This window comes from Corythoichthys intestinalis, chromosome 15 (genome assembly GCF_030265065.1).
Source record: "Corythoichthys intestinalis isolate RoL2023-P3 chromosome 15, ASM3026506v1, whole genome shotgun sequence".
In the NCBI taxonomy this organism is placed as follows: domain Eukaryota; kingdom Metazoa; phylum Chordata; class Actinopteri; order Syngnathiformes; family Syngnathidae; genus Corythoichthys; species Corythoichthys intestinalis.
The window spans coordinates 46,533,107-46,548,992 of record NC_080409.1 but is presented as its reverse complement, the minus strand read 5'-3'; the positions used below and the strand labels follow the sequence as shown (position 1 = coordinate 46,548,992).

Here is a 15,886-nt window from a genome sequence, read left to right as displayed (position 1 = left end):
TGCTCGAGTGGAAAACAACAAGAATAACAAATAGAAGATATAAATGAATCATTGTTATCCTCTAAATCATGACGTAGACAAACCGCTGAACTTGTTTGTCATGTCAAGAATTTGCCTTCCAGGTCAAAAGAATGACTGCAGTCACTTAACCCAAATTAAATTCTTATCTTCCGATGGACCTCAGCTGATTCCTTTCTCAAGAAAATTTGTGTTTTGTAAAAATTACAACTGCACCCCATAACCGCTTCCCCCTAGCTTGTACAAGCTAGTTTTGTATAAGGGATGAACCAGAAATTTAGATCATTTTTGTTTCATTTCAATGTCAAATGAATCACTTATAAAACATTCGAGAGACCTAATGTGTCCCTCTTTGAAGGAGTATTTTTGACAAAACCTCACCTCGTTTTCCTCACGCATGTTGTCGATGAGTTGCATCACCTTAATGAAATGCTGGCAGCGCAGGGAGTGATCAACCATATGGGTTGGAAGCGCTCGATGTTGCCAGTGCCTCCATTCCCAAAGAGAAAGCTCTCTGACAGGAACGTCACCATTGGGAACGTCGTCCTTTTAAAGATAAAACAATTTTGTTTAGTTCTAAACAAACCATTGGATACACCTATATAATGTCTTTTGAACAGGATTTTTGGTGTGAAAAAATATCACAATGGTGAGATACCGTGATACTTTGCATCCCAGAAGATTAACGATATGCTCATGCCAAGAATTAAGTTATCGTTTTAAAAAGGTATCAATGATTAAAGTGTGCTTCTCAATTATTTTCTGTTATGCCCCCCACAGGAAGACGTAAACGTTCCGCGCCCCCCCAACTCTCTGCCGCCACTGTAAATATACTGTAGTATCATTTGTATATAAAATTTTTATAATTATAAGTACAACTCTGCATAACATTGTGTTCTTTTTAATATCAAAGAAAAAAGTAATGTACAGTAGATGAACTGACATTAAAGTGTAAAAAAAAAAAAATCCATTCTGTAAAAATACACTCAAGATACATTTTTTGACCGTTTGATACTGAAAAACAAAATTTAATAAAATCAATAAATAATAATAAATTCAAATTGATGAGCAACATTAACTAGTGACGACAATATGTCAAACAATTAGACCGAAAACCAAAAATTAATAGAACAAAACGACAGTGTCATTGGACAGAGGGACAGTTTTTATTTCTGCTGCAGGCAGTATCAGCTCCTTTGCAATGGTGTGGGGTTATTTCGCACTGAGTAACTTAATATGCCACCTTATATGATGCTAACAGAGCTCGCTGGTTTCCTGATGTAACACTGACAAAGCGGGAGGATTGTTGCAATATTTGTCATTTGCTGGAAAAAAAAAAGCATCCTGCTGTCCGCTGCGAACATTTTTAGACAAAGTAAGCAGACTGGTCTTTCCTCCTCTCTCACTGTACTAAAAGTCAAAGCTAAATGCTCGTACGCTTCGTCATATTTCCTTGTCTTAGCTGTTCATATCTCCAGTGCTCTTTGCTGTGTGCTCGTTTGGTTCAAAAATACTGCACACACACTGGAAAAAAAAAAACAATCGCGGCACTGCCACCCACTGAGTGGATGTGCAATTACACTTTATTCTGGTACAGCAAAAATGTATGTTCCCCGAGGTCACATGCGCCACCCCCAGCATCGCTCTGCGCCCCCCTAGGGGGGCCTGCCCCACTATTTGAGAAGTACTGGATTAAAGCAACACTTGGCAGGTTTCAGTTTTGGTCGATTTTAGCGATGCCGGTGGACAAAAGCGGTAGTGTTTTGCCTTAAGGAAGACTGAGTTTCCCATGAGGACCAATCAAATAAAAATAAGACAATATTCAATGAATATTCCCATCCTTTTTTATCATTTCAATCTTAGGTCATTAAATTTAATGCAATTAAACCAGAAACAGTCTATTTGTGGTTGAGACAATGCCCTGAGAATAATAACAAAAAAGTTTTAACAAGTATTAATGCATTACCAAATTTTTATTTTCGCTTTCCCTCATATTTTGGTACTTCATTTGATTACAATATTTTCTGGATACTTATATTTATGAATACCTTTACTTAAAATTCATTATTTCATTATACTTTATTCTATATCAATATTATAGGTAGTCCCCTGGTTACGACGTAGCCGACTTACGTGATTTTGACTTTACAACGCCGGAGTCTTGTTGCTATTTTGTCTCCAGTTTTGTTTTTTATGTTTTTTTTTTTTAAATAATGTTGACTTTTGTTTTGTGTTTTGTGATTGAAGGTATCAGAGCTTTTAGCCAGATTGCCAGAATCACGCCAGCCGAACCTCCGGAACCACGCTAGTGCATTTTCAACAACACGGGCCCGCAGAACCCAACAACCCGACCAAAAGGCCGAACTCGCGCGTTCACCTTAGTCTTGACCAGTGGTCTCCAAACTATTCCACATAGGGCCGCCATGGGTGCAGGATTTCATTCCAACAAAACAAGACTAGAGGCGTGCGAAATTTCCGATTCTTAGATTATTTGCGATTCGGCCGTGGAGGAGTCGAGAACGATTCACAAACATCCAAATTCCGATTATTGAATTATACCAGGTAAAGCGGAAGTAAAACACAGTTGGGGCGGTCTTTGGGACGCAATGAGGAACGGACCGAGAGTAAATATCATGTTCAACTCATGCCGCTAGATAAAAAAAACAATCATACCTGAATGCGGCCGACAGCCGCTACAAACAACGCCCAGTTGCTAGTTGCTACAAACATACGGCTACAGTAGATATGATATATATGTAGAACTAGATGCAAAATGACAGACGACAGCGTTGTTAGAACATGTATTATTGAACAGAGATGCGAAATGACAGACTTGCCGGCGTTAGTAAACAGCCGCCATCTTAAAGCAGTAGACTTCTCTAGAAGGCTCTTTTGTAGCGAACCTAATTAACTTTTAATCTAAAATACTCCTTAATCAGCAAAATCTTGTCTTGAATCTATCTTTAAATGATGAAACAGTTTTAAAACGCTGACATGTCAAAAGTAGACAGAAGGGAAATTATGGAATAACGGGAGCAATTTTAACAACTGTAACGGTTGATTCACAACATTATATTAATTGAATGTAGTTTAAAGCTGCTGATACAGAATGGGGACTGGAGTATTTTATTTACTGTTATTTTTGTATATTTGTTTACTGCTATATGTTAACTTGATACTTGATAGTCTTTTTTTTTTTTTTTTTTTTTTTAGATTTGGGGGGTATTTAGGGGTATTTAAAGGGTTAATTCCGATTTACACGGAAAATCGGGTTACCTCGCCAGCATCGTAACGGAACTCGTTCGTAACCCGGGGACTACCTGTATTACGCTTTTAACTTGCAGTGGGAAGAACAAGTATTTGATACACTGCTGATTTTGCTGGTTTTCCCACTTGCAAGCCATGTAGAGCTCTGAAATTTGTATCATAATTTCTCTTCAACTGTGAGGGACAGAATCTAATACAAAAACCCAGAAAATCACATTGTATAATTTTTAAATAATAAATTTGTATTTAACTGCAGAAATAAGTATTTGATACATTACCAACTAGTCATTTTAACTTTCGGCTCTCAGTTCTTTTTTAAGAACCCCTCCTGTTCTCCACTCATTACCGGACGTAACTGCACCTGTTTGAACTTGTTACCTGTATAAAAGACACCTGTTCAAATGCTCGAACAAACAAGCTACATCCTCTCCACAATGGCCAAGACCAAAGAGCTGTGTAAGGACATCAGGGATAAAATAATAGAACTGCACAAGGCAGGGATGGGCTACAGGAAAATAAGCAAGCAGCTTGGTAAGAAGGTAACAACTGTTGGAGTGATTATTAGAAAATGGAAGAAGTTCAAGTTGACGGTCAATCTGCCTCGTTCTGGGGCTCCATGCAAGATCTCACCTCGTGGGGCATCACTGATCATGAGGAAGGTGAGGGATCAGCCCAGAACTACACGGCAGGACCTGGTCAATGACCTGAAGAGAGCTGGAACCACAGTCTCGAAGAAAACCATCGGAAACACATTACGCCGTCATGGATTAAAATCCTACAGCGCACGCAAGGTCCCGCTGCTGAAGCCAGTGCATGAAGTTTGACACTGACCATCTGGATGATCCAGAGGAGCAATGGGAGAAGGTCAAGTGGTCGGATGAGACCAAAATTGAACTTTTTGGTCTAAACTCGGCTCGTCGTGTTTGGAGGAAAAAAAAGAATGAGTACAACCCCAAGAACACCATCCCAACTGTGAAACATGGAGGAGGAAACATCATTTTTTGGGGCTGCTTCTCTGCCAAGGGTACAGGACGACTGCACCGTATTGAGGGGAGAGTGGATGGGGCTATGTATCGCCAGATCTTGGCTGACAACCTCCTTCCTTCAGTGAGAGCCCTGAAGAGGGGTCGTGGCTGGGTCTTCCAGCATGACAACGACCCAAAGCACACAGCCAAGGCAACTAAAGAGTGGCTCCGTAAGAAGCATCTTAAGGTCCTGGAGTGGCCTAGCCAGTCACCAGATCTGAACCCGATAGAAAATCTATGGAGGGAGCTGAAAGTCCGTGTTGCCCGGCAGCAGCCCCGAAACCTGAAGGCTCTGGAGAAGATCTGCATGGAGGAGTGGGCCAAAATCCCTGCTGCAGTGTGTGCAAACCTTGTCAAGGACTACAGGAAACGTTTGGTATTTGTAATAGCAAACAAAGGTTTCTGTACCAAATATTAAGTTCAATTTTTGTGATGTATAAAATACTTATTTCATGCAATTAAATGCATATTTATTATTTAAAAATCATACAGCGTGATTTTCTTTTTTTTTTTTGTATTAGATTCCGTCACTCAGTTGAAGAGAACTTATGATACAAATTACAGACCTCTACATGCTTTGCAAGTGGGAAAACCAGCAAAATCGGCAGTGAATCAAATACTTGTTCTCCCCACTGTATATTGTAAGTCTGTTATTTTCAGTTTGTTGAAAATCAGGAGTACTACTCTGACTAAACCAGCTTATAAACCAAAGTCAGCAGTTAGTCCGTGATAAACTAGATCCATAAGAAAGTTTGTTTGTTCTTACTTATCAAACCAAGTTTTTTGCCAAGTAAAGAGAAACTAAGAGAAAGAGACCTGAACTGATCCATCATGTGGTAGGGAAATGAAGCGTGATGATAGCCTCAAGGTTGGTTGAGCTTCATCTTCCTCCAGCTTCATCGTGGACGCCCACAAAGAATACTCTGTGCTGCTCAAAAATTCTCCCGATGCAGTGCCCTCCTGACAAACTGACAAAAACAACAACAAAAAAACACTCAACCAGAGATGCAAAATGAAGCTTTTTCAGATAAATCTCAGCTCTTTTAATGAGCACTTACAAAGGTTTTGTGGGTGGATGAGTGAGGCCCGACCCTGCGTATGCGAACGACGACCCCTTGAAGACCGTCTGCTAACTTCCCTGTGGTCAAACTGGCCACAGGTGATATGCATCTTATGCAGCGTGGGAGTTATACCGTCGGGTAGCATGCGGGGACTGTTGGGGTACATGTGGAAGCCACTCTTGTTGCCCATGATGGACTTCAACAGGTTGCGTTTGGTGCTCTGACTCTGGTTGTATGTCTAAGAAGTAGTTCAAATTTTAGGTCAGGTGTCATGTTGCATGGTGCTGTACCGCTGTACCAGGAAAAAAATATGGAATCACCAGTTTCATGAAGATGTTCTTACAGTTGTTTAATTTTGTAGAAAAAAATCATAGATTTAGAAAGGCAGGCAGGATGCATTGAAGGTCCTCCCATTAGAATGCTACAAGAGCGTTGTCATCTGCATACTGCAGCTTTGTGATGGATATGGCGGAAAACACTCAGGTGACTTGAAGTTCCAATTTAGCCAACTTTCAAAATTGTCCAATATGCATGTGTGATAGATACATCATTGGAAAGCTTAAAATCTCAATTTTCTGGGGGAAGAAAAATTTTGAACAGGAGGTCATTTAAAAATATATATATCTGGAGGTGAGAGCATGCGAGAACAGAATTACAGACGCCATGACTTTAACGAGATAATATCGCATACTTGTTTCGATCCAAAAACTCCATGTAGCATGTATCACTGAGTGTCAAGACACAGCTGTGAATGGCCACAGCTGGATTTTTGGGGGATTTTATGGGTGAAACATGGTAATATAACAAGGGTGGCGATGCAGAAATTGCAGATATCAATAAGTGGTCGAGATGTTCTTTTTCATATATTTACCCTTTTAAACGTTTTTTTTTTCTCTCAAATTTTTTTTGTTTGGATGGATTATTTATCATCTGACATATCGGAGAAAATGCGAAAGTAACAAAAAAAAATTAAGCGATAGTTATGAGGTAGATATCCGTGACTTTTTTACAGACGCCATTTTTTTCATTGTGACATAATTTGTTCAAAAGCTTAAAATATGTGAGTGAATAATTTTTTTAAGTCGCTTTTTTTTTTTTTTTTTTTTTAAACGAAATATGAGGCATCTATTAATGATTCTAAGCTAAAAAAGACATTATGGATAATAAACATCAATAATTACCTTCGTTTTATGGCTGGGTTGAAACAAAAGAGGTTGCCTGACGTCTATAAACAGGGGTTTCCAGGGTAAAACGGACGAATTAAAAAAAGTTCGGGGGGTTAATGCGCCATAAATCTGCTATACTATATATTGTTCTATCAAATACAACAGTTGTTTTGGCTTAAAATACAGCAGTTTCCTTTAAAGAGGAGTGCAAGAGCAGAAACTGCTTTTTCAGTCTTGTCTGTATTTTCAGCCATATGGTGGTGGTTACCAGGGGTGAAAGTGGCTAGAATTTCTTGCCGGATCCCCCTGACGTGAAGGTTGCCACGGAGCCAGAAATTTAATTAAATTAATTTAAAAAAAAATTTTTTGGGGGGGGGGGGCAAAAACAGCAATAACCCCAACCTCCATCTTCTAATTTTTATTTTCCCTCATTTCCTCACATTCTAAATGCCAAATCTCAATTTTAACTACTTAAGAACATAGGATTTATATTAAAATTGAATTTTTTTTTTTTTAAACAATACAGATAAAAGTAACAGACATTCAGAAAAATAAGTACAAATGACTTATATTATGCAGAGTAAAATGAAATATATTTTGAAGATTGCACAAACATTGACTTTTTTAAATCATAAGGAAATTAATAACTAGCCTAACATAAATGAATAAATATAAGTCCAAAGTGCACATTGACAGCTAAGAGGTTCCGAACCTCCATCAGAGTAAATAAAACTAAATATGATAAATAAGCCTCCTCAACACTTTCGTTGCTCTTAAAGATTTGATCCATTTTATGTTGAATTGCCCTTTTTTTATTGCATCAATTCATTTAGCTTTTTTTTTTTTTTTTTTTTTTGCTGTTCCAGAAAACATGAACATTTAAATCAATAAGAGCTAACCATCTCTGCTGATCGCATGTCAGTATGTCAGCCAATTGAACGGATAAATGAGTCCAGCTGTTTTGCTTTGCTGCGTGCATTCTCACATTGACGTGACACATGATCGTCGGATTCAGATAACTGCAGCAGCTGGGGAAACCTCCATGCCGTCCGTGGAATAAAATCAATACTAAATATGGGTGGAAACGGATTACGCTATACAAGCACTTTATTATGCTTGTTGTTAACACTTGTGTATGTAAATCTGATGTTGGTAGATTGTTTTCTTCTCGGAGCTGAAATGCACGTGTGGCAGCTTAGCATTTTTATTTTTTAAATAACGTTTTGACAGTTGCTGTCATATTTTCGGAATCAAAGCACCATGTACAGGAACAGTATTCCGGCCCTGAATCTTATACTGGAACTGCGTTCTGGCCCTGAATCTTATACCGGAACTGCGTTCCTGACCGTCCTGGCCCACTTTCACCCCTGGGTTTAACCTTTGGCTCTAAATCAGTTGATGTTAAGAAGTTGCGAATGCCATAAAGCAGTCAGCACATTTGTAGTTTTTTTGTGCGGCAGGGTTCCTGCCACCCTCCTCAAAATTAATTTGTGCCGGTGAAAGCGGTTAAGACCCTCTCAAGATATAACAGAGGTGCCATTCAACTAGTTGTCAGTTGACATTCATTCATTCATTCATTTTCCATGCCCCTTTTCCTCACGAGCGCCATATCGTGACAAATTTTATGAAAATATTTTATAAAGGTTGAAAAGTTACGTTGTACTGTACTCATTTGCTCCCAAAAACGTATAAATATGTTCTATTTTTAATTGTTTTAGTGTCCGAAAGACGTATTTATACGTCTTTACGTTTTTTTTCCACAAGAGACATCTCTGGGTTCTGATTCAACTTAGCTCCAAAGCATAACACTGAAATCAATTTTAAAGCAATAAAACTGGCCACTAGATGGCAGTAGCGCATTTGGTAAAAGCCACAACCCGATTCAACGTAACGAACGGCCGAGCCGCACGGCCGGGGCGCCGGCGGAAGACGACCAAATGGACCGAGCAGAACAACCGGGAGGACGCTCGGGATGCCAGGCGCTGGACGACTGAGCAGAACCACCGGGACCACCAGTGCAACGGACGATGCCGTTGAGTCCGTGCTGCTCGCTGAGCAGAGCTCGCGTCCTCCCCACCCTCCAGTGTCCCGCATAGAAACGCATACGGCCAAACCATTTCTCCCCAGGAACACAAGTTCCCCAGGCGAACTCCTATTTTATGAGACAGGCGGCGATGAGGGAAAAGTTTACCCCGGCTGTCGCAGCCACAACAGCGTCATCTCTCAGTTCAATTGTTTAGTTATGTGTAAATAAATTGTTACTTTGCTATCAAAAGCACTATTTGTCTTGTTGCTTATGTTATTTTGTAAAAGGAAAACATTATTCAGATGTTGGGATGTAACTAAAGCAAAAAATAGCTGTGTCAAAGTTATGTTTGAAATGTATGCTTTCACAAAAAGCTCAATTTCTCAGTTTTTTCATCAGAAATTGGAAAATTGCTCAAACTAAGCTTTTTTCTAATGCTGATTTCTAAAGAATGGAAAAAGATATGAACTAACTTTTTTCCTACTGGAAGAAGAGAGTCTAATCTTTCTTTTGGTGGGTTCCATGTTTATAAGCAAAAGAACAGAATTTTCTGTGGGCCTTGCAAAATCAGTCAAAATCCAGGAAAACGGCCGGAGCGAAGGGGGTTGCACCGGTGAAAATGGCTGGGAGTGAATGAGTTAAAGGCCAGAAAATTGCCATTCAAAATGATTTAAGTTTTGTGTCATGTCTTTGTTGTGTTTTTTTTTCTACAAAATTAAACAACTGCATGGACATCCTCAGAGTCCGGCGATTCCATAAATTTTGCCAATTAATGTAAAGAACACAGTGACGACTTCAATTCAAAATACACACCCTCTCTTCCCGTCCCTCGGTCAGGATGACCACAATGCGTCCTTTCCTCTTGCGTCCAGTTCGGCCCATGCGCTGCACAAGACGAATGGGATTCTTTTGCGCATCAAAGCAGACGATAAGGTCAACCTCGCCGATGTCCAGCCCCTCTTCTCCAACGCAGGTCGACACTAGCGTGTTAAAGCCACCCTGACGGAACCTGTTCACCACCTATTTGTAACACACCAACACAATTCTGTTTTGATCGCACGTTAAAAAATAAACACGTTAAATATTAAATAATATGTGGTTAGTTATTTTTTCTTTATTAACAAAAATAATCGATTTCAAAAAATATCCTTCAGTATTACCATCTTATATACAGTGGGGCAAATAAGTATTTAGTCAACCACCAATTGTGCAAGTTCTCCTACTTGACAAGATTGGAGAGGCCTGTAATTGTCAGGATGGGTAAACCTCAACCATGAGAGACAGAATGTGGAAAAAAAACAGAAAATCACATTGTTTGATTTTTAAAGAATTGATTTCCAAATTAGAGTGGAAAATAAGTATTTGGTCACCTACAAACAAGCAAGATTTCTGGCTGTCAAAGAGGTCTAACTTCTAATGAGGCTCCACTCGTTACCTGTATTAATGGCACCTGTTTTAACTCATTATCGGTATAAAAGACACCTGTCCACAACCTCAGTCAGTCACACTCCAAACTCCACTATGGCCAAGACAAAAGAACTGTCTAAGGACATCAGAGACAAAATTGTAGACCTGCATCAGGCTGGGAAGACTGAATCTACAATAGGTAAAACGCTTGGTGTAAAAGAAATCAACTGTGTGAGCAATTATTAGAAAATGGAAGACATACAAGACCACTGATAATCTCCCTCGATCTGGGGCTCCATGCAAGATCTCACCCCGTGGCGTCAAAATGATAACAAGAACGGGGAGCAAAAATCCCAGAACCACATGGGGGGACCTAGTGAATGACCGACAGAGAGCTGGGACCACAGTAACAAATGCTACTTTTAGTAACACAATGCGCCGCCAGGGACTCAAATCCTGCACTGCCAGACGTGTCCTCCTGCTGAAGAAAGTGCACGTCCCGGCCTGTCTGCGGTTCACTAGAAAGCATTTGGATGATCCAGAAGAGGACTGGGAGAATGTGTTATGATCAGATGAAACCAAAATAGAACTTTTTGGTCGAAACACAGGTTCTCGTGTTTGGAGGCGAAAGAATATTGAATTGCATCCGTAGAACACCATCCCCACTGTGAAGCACGGGGGTGGAAACATCATGCTTTGGGGCTGTTTTTCTGCAAAGGGACCAGGATGACTGATCTGTGTAAAGGAAAGAATGAATGGAGCCATGTATCGAGAGATTTTGAGTGAAAATCTGCTTCCATCAGCGAGGGCATTGAAGATGAGACGTGGCTGGGTCTTTCAGCATGATCCCAAACACACAGCCAGGGCAGCAAAAGAGTGGCTTCGTAAGAAGCATTTTAAGGTCCTGGAGTGGCCTAGCCAGTCTCCAGAAAATCTGTGGAGGGAGTTGAAAGTCTGTGTTGCCCACCGACAGCCCCAAGACATCACTGCTCTAGAGGATATCTGCATGGAGGAATGGGCCAAAATACCAGCAACAGTGTGTGAAAAGCTTGTGAAGAGTTACAGAAAACGTTTGGCCTCCGTTTTTGCCAACAAAGGGTACATAACAAAGTATTGAGATGAACTTTTGGTATTGACTAAATACTTACCGTAATTTCCCGAACATAACGCAGACTTTTTTTCCCCAAAATCAACTTGTAAAATCATGGTGCGCATTATAAACGGGTACATGGATGGAGACAGATATATATATATATATATATATATATATATTTCATATATATACAAAAAATGTTTTTTTTTTTTTTTAAATTGACACGACCATGTTGTGTTAAAGAAATGTATGCGGCGATCCGTTGCCGACCATTACGGTACGTGACGTCACCATTTTGTTTCGGTAATTCTTCACTCTGATCGGCCGAATGATTTCATCTGTGTTAAATTCAGCTTTTTTCACTCTTCATAAAGCACAGAATTTAGTTTCTTGAACTCATTTGAGTCAACGTTTATTGCAGCTCCGCAACTCGGACTATAACAAACGTAACAACACAGACTTCCTGTGTCCGTCAACTATATCTGTCCCTCGGGAAACTCAAACCTAAATAACAATAGTTCCTATTGTTACTGTCGTGTCGACAGCGATGAGCTCTCTCGGATTTCCGACTTACGTTCTCACTTTCACTTTACCATATCAATCCATGGAGGAAACATTTATTCATCATGATGAAACGAGTTCTACAGCAGCTTTTAAAAGAAAAGTCACATCTGTTTTGTTTTCTCCTGGATTCTGGTAAGTTCAAGAAGTTATCAGATCATATTATTACCGTATATATTGTCAGTTTACAGTAATATTTTAAACTACCAATGTGCTATGTTTCACCAGTCAGTAAAATGACATTTCTGTACACGAGCTCTGTTTTCTTGTATTCTTCTATTTATTGGTGGTAAAATTAGGGTGCGCGTTATACATGGGTACAATAATTTCCCCTATATTATACAAGTAAATTTGGGGTGCGCGTTATACACGGGTGCGCCTTATATTCGGGAAATTACGGTATTTTCCACCACGATTTGCAAATAAATTCTTTAAAAACAAAAAAATGTGATTTTCTGTTTTTTTTTCACATTCTGTCTCTCATGGTTGAGGTTTACCCATGTTGACAATTACAGGCCTCTCTAATATTTTGAAGTGGGAGAACTTGCACAATTAGGGGTTGACTAAATACTTATTTGCCCAACTCTAGCTGTCTAATGAAAAGCTTTTAGGCCCAAATTCAGTCCGTTTTTCATTTTGAATCCAACATTAACACAAAGAAGCTGTTGATTTAATTTCTTTTTTAGGTTTAAAACACATGCTTTTCATTGGAAGTGAACAACGTGCTGAGATGTGATCGTGATAACGAGAAAAGAGAAAGTCTCCACCTCCAGTTGCTCCTTCTGGGTAAAACCTTTGACTCCTTTCCCCGCCGAAGCTTGCCCCATGAATGTCATGACTCTAATTAGCGGGCCGTGGCGGTTCAACATGGCGGCGATCTCCTGCACGCTGTCACGGAACGACGAAAAGATCATCACCCGTGTGCTCACTTCCTGTGCAGCCGAACCTGGAGGTTAATTTTGTGACATTCAAATTTTGCACGAATCGTTGTGTTACCATGAGGGTGAATTTTTATGACAAGCAAATTACCATTACTTGCTGCGTTCTGTGACAACGATTGGAAGTGTTGGAGCACCACGTCTTCAAGTTTCTGTAGCTTTGGGTGACCATAAATGAAGGGTTCATCCAGGCCTGGATATAAGGCAGATATAGATAGCAGATTTAGGCACTTGTGCTTAAACCTTGTGCTTAAAAACGGTCTCTTAAATACCAGGTTCCTTCCCAAACATTGTCTCCATTTCTTGATAAAGATCCATGAAGGTGGGAGTCCTCTGCAGCTCATTCCTGGCCCGGGACATTTCTAAAACAAACAGAGGATGGAGATGTCAAACAACACATGGTTATGAAATGATATCTTCTTTGGCTGAGGATGCGGAAAAAATGAAGCGTGACGATTTCAATAGAAATGTGAAAAAAAACCTCTGGTTCCATCCATGATCCCCTGGACGAAAAAGAAGAGCGACCTGAGTCCCATTTGCATGAGGAGCTCGTAGCCATGACACAGGCTAATGCAAAGGGCAAAGTCTCCCTCCAGCATTCCCTGCTGCGGTCCCTGCAAGCACAACATGCCAGTTCACAGACTATTGTGAAAAACAACAGCCAGGACTTAGTGGAGCATCAAAGTCTAACAACTTCAGCATATAAAAATCTGAAGGAAAATACGGCCTCAAAAGATAAACAGTGCATGTGTTTTGGTGAGTGTTTTCCTTTCATGACAGTCAAAAATAATTGCTAGTCCATAGACTCTAGCATCATTTGACAAGAGAACTCCCACAGACTTTGCACCACGACTTCTCATAGGGTGACGACCCATAGAGCGTTGAGGTGGCTTTCACTATTCACTGTGATAAACGCAAACACACGCTGCGTTCTAACGCCGGATTTGAGTGGAAATTAGGGGTGCACGATATCCGTTTTTTGAAACAGATACCGATATCGATAACTTCCTGCTCCTCAAGGCCGATACCGTTACGATTAGAGACGTCCCGATCCCGATCGATCGGGTCCGATCACGTCATTTTCAAAGTATCGGAATCAGCAAAAAAATATCGGCCATGGCTTTTTTAAATATATACATATATATTTTTTAATTAAATCGTTTTCTAATTGTATTTAACGTTACAGACATATTATGTTACACTCATCCAGAGTCTTTAGTTTAGGCTTAAGGTAGGGTCATCAAATTAATCCTGATAACGGCGGTAATTAATTATTTTTTTTTTTACAAATGTATCACGTTAAAATATTTAACGCAATTAATGCATGCGCCGCACGACCCACTCACGCATTATCGCGCTCAACCTATAATGGCGCCGTTTTACCTATATAGAGAGATAAAAGGCAGTGTAAAATGAGTAGAATGAATTTTGGCACCCTTTGGAGATTTTTTTTTTTTTTGGCTAAAGCCTTACGATCCCTCTCCCTATGATTACAAATATTATGGGAAGCAATGTGGGGAAGCAAGGAAGCAATTGATCTTTTTCTTAACACCTTATGTTATTTCCCAACGCAGAGAAGATATATCAATTGGTAGCACTACGCACAGTCATGGTTCCACTTCCCATCATGCATTTGGTCATGGCTACAGTATCATTTACTGAAAGCTCAACAAATACACTAGATAGCAATATTTAGTCACAATATACAAAGTCACAAGTCTTTTTATCCGTGGATCCCTCTCACTGAAAGAATGTTAATAATGTAAATGCCATCTTGAGGATTTATTGTCATAATAAACAAATACAGTACTTATGTACTGTATGTTTAATGTATATATTCGTCCGAGTTTTATTCATTTTTTTCTTAATGCATTGCCAAAATGTATATGATCGGGAAAAAATATCGGGAATGATTGGAATTGAATCGGGAGCAAAAAAAAAAAGCAATCGGATCGGGAAATATCGGGATCGGCAAATAATCAAACTAAAACGATCGGGATCGGATCAGGAGCAAAAAAAAAAAAAAAAAACCATGATCGGAACAACCCTAATAACAATAATAATAAAATCGAGGAACAACAATATGTTAACTAAAAAAAAAAAAAAAGTCGCCTGCATGTCCATACTGTTCAGTTATGGATGTGTTCTAAGTAAAATAAAATCAAATCAACTTTTATTTGTTTAGACCAAATCACAACAACAGTTATCTCAGGGAGAAAACAAAACATGTTTTAAGGTGCAGTAGCCCTACGCTGGATTTCGACCTACTTTAGCATTGTAGCTTTTTTTTTTGCCCCGCCCCAGGTAAGACCAATGCCCACTAACACCTGGCATCCCTGTAACACCGCTGGTCCCAGGTGTTAAAGGGTTTACAAGGAAGTGACCCAAAACAAACAAGAAGAAACAACTTGCCATTGACGGCGCATCTTCGATTTTACAGTGCCAATGTCAAAATTAAAGCATGCTTCTGTGTGTACAGTATGAATGAGCTACAACGTGCCAGTCAGGGGCAGAACACACCCTTGTGGGCCACTTCCGGCCCGCACGCTTGACACACACCTTTGTGTGTGGTCTTCTTGTGGTGTCAGAAAATGAACAGCAATATGATTGAAAGAGTTGTATAAATACGAGAGATGTCCTGATCGATCGGCATCCTGATCAATCGGGTCCGATCACTTCATTTTCAAAGTATCGGAATCGGCAAAAAAATATCGGCCATGCCTTTTTATATATATATATATATTTTTTTTATTAAATCGTTTTCTAATTGTATTTAACGTTACAGACATAATATGTTACACTTATCCAGAGTCTTTACTTTCGGCTTAAGGTAGAGTTATCAAATCTATCCCAATAACGGCGGTAATTAATTTTTTAAAAAATGTATCACGTTAAAATATTTAACGCAATTAATGCATGCGCTGCACGACCCACTCACGCATTGTCGTGCTCCATCTGTAATGGCGCCGTTTTGCCTATGTAGAGAGCTAAAAGGCAGCATAAAATGAGTAGAGTGAATTTTGGCAGCCTTTGGAGCCTTATTTTAATTGGCTAAAGCCTTACAATCCCTCTCCCTACAATTAGAAAATCATGGGAAGCAATGTGGGGAAGCAAGGTAGCAATTGATCTTTTTCTTATCACCTTATGTTATATCCCATCGCAGAGAAGATATATGAATTGGTAGAACTTCGAACAGTCATGGTTCCACTTGTCATGGTTCCACTTCCCATCATACATTTGGGCATGGCCTTCAGTATCATTTACTGAAAGCTCAAGAAATACACTAGATGACAATATTTAGTCACAATATACAAAGTCACAAGT

The 15,886-nt window shown here is 39.6% G+C and overlaps 1 protein-coding gene across 2 annotated transcripts in view; it reads right to left on the bottom strand.

Annotated features, from left to right (window-relative positions):
- Nucleotides 1-15,886, bottom strand: part of fancm (FA complementation group M) — a 115,051-nt gene that overhangs the window by 42,659 nt on the left and 56,506 nt on the right. Inside the window, exons 6-13 of one of the 2 annotated variants that reach the window (XM_057858961.1) lie at nucleotides 13,044-13,176; nucleotides 12,835-12,924; nucleotides 12,654-12,755; nucleotides 12,392-12,570; nucleotides 9,377-9,583; nucleotides 5,369-5,609; nucleotides 5,127-5,278; nucleotides 400-564 (exon numbers count right to left, since the gene is read on the bottom strand). In XM_057858961.1, coding sequence (XP_057714944.1) covers nucleotides 400-564; nucleotides 5,127-5,278; nucleotides 5,369-5,609; nucleotides 9,377-9,583; nucleotides 12,392-12,570; nucleotides 12,654-12,755; nucleotides 12,835-12,924; nucleotides 13,044-13,176 — 1,269 coding nt within the window. The remainder of the gene's footprint in view (nucleotides 1-399; nucleotides 565-5,126; nucleotides 5,279-5,368; nucleotides 5,610-9,376; nucleotides 9,584-12,391; nucleotides 12,571-12,653; nucleotides 12,756-12,834; nucleotides 12,925-13,043; nucleotides 13,177-15,886) is intronic. The other variant, XM_057858962.1, reaches the window with a different exon arrangement.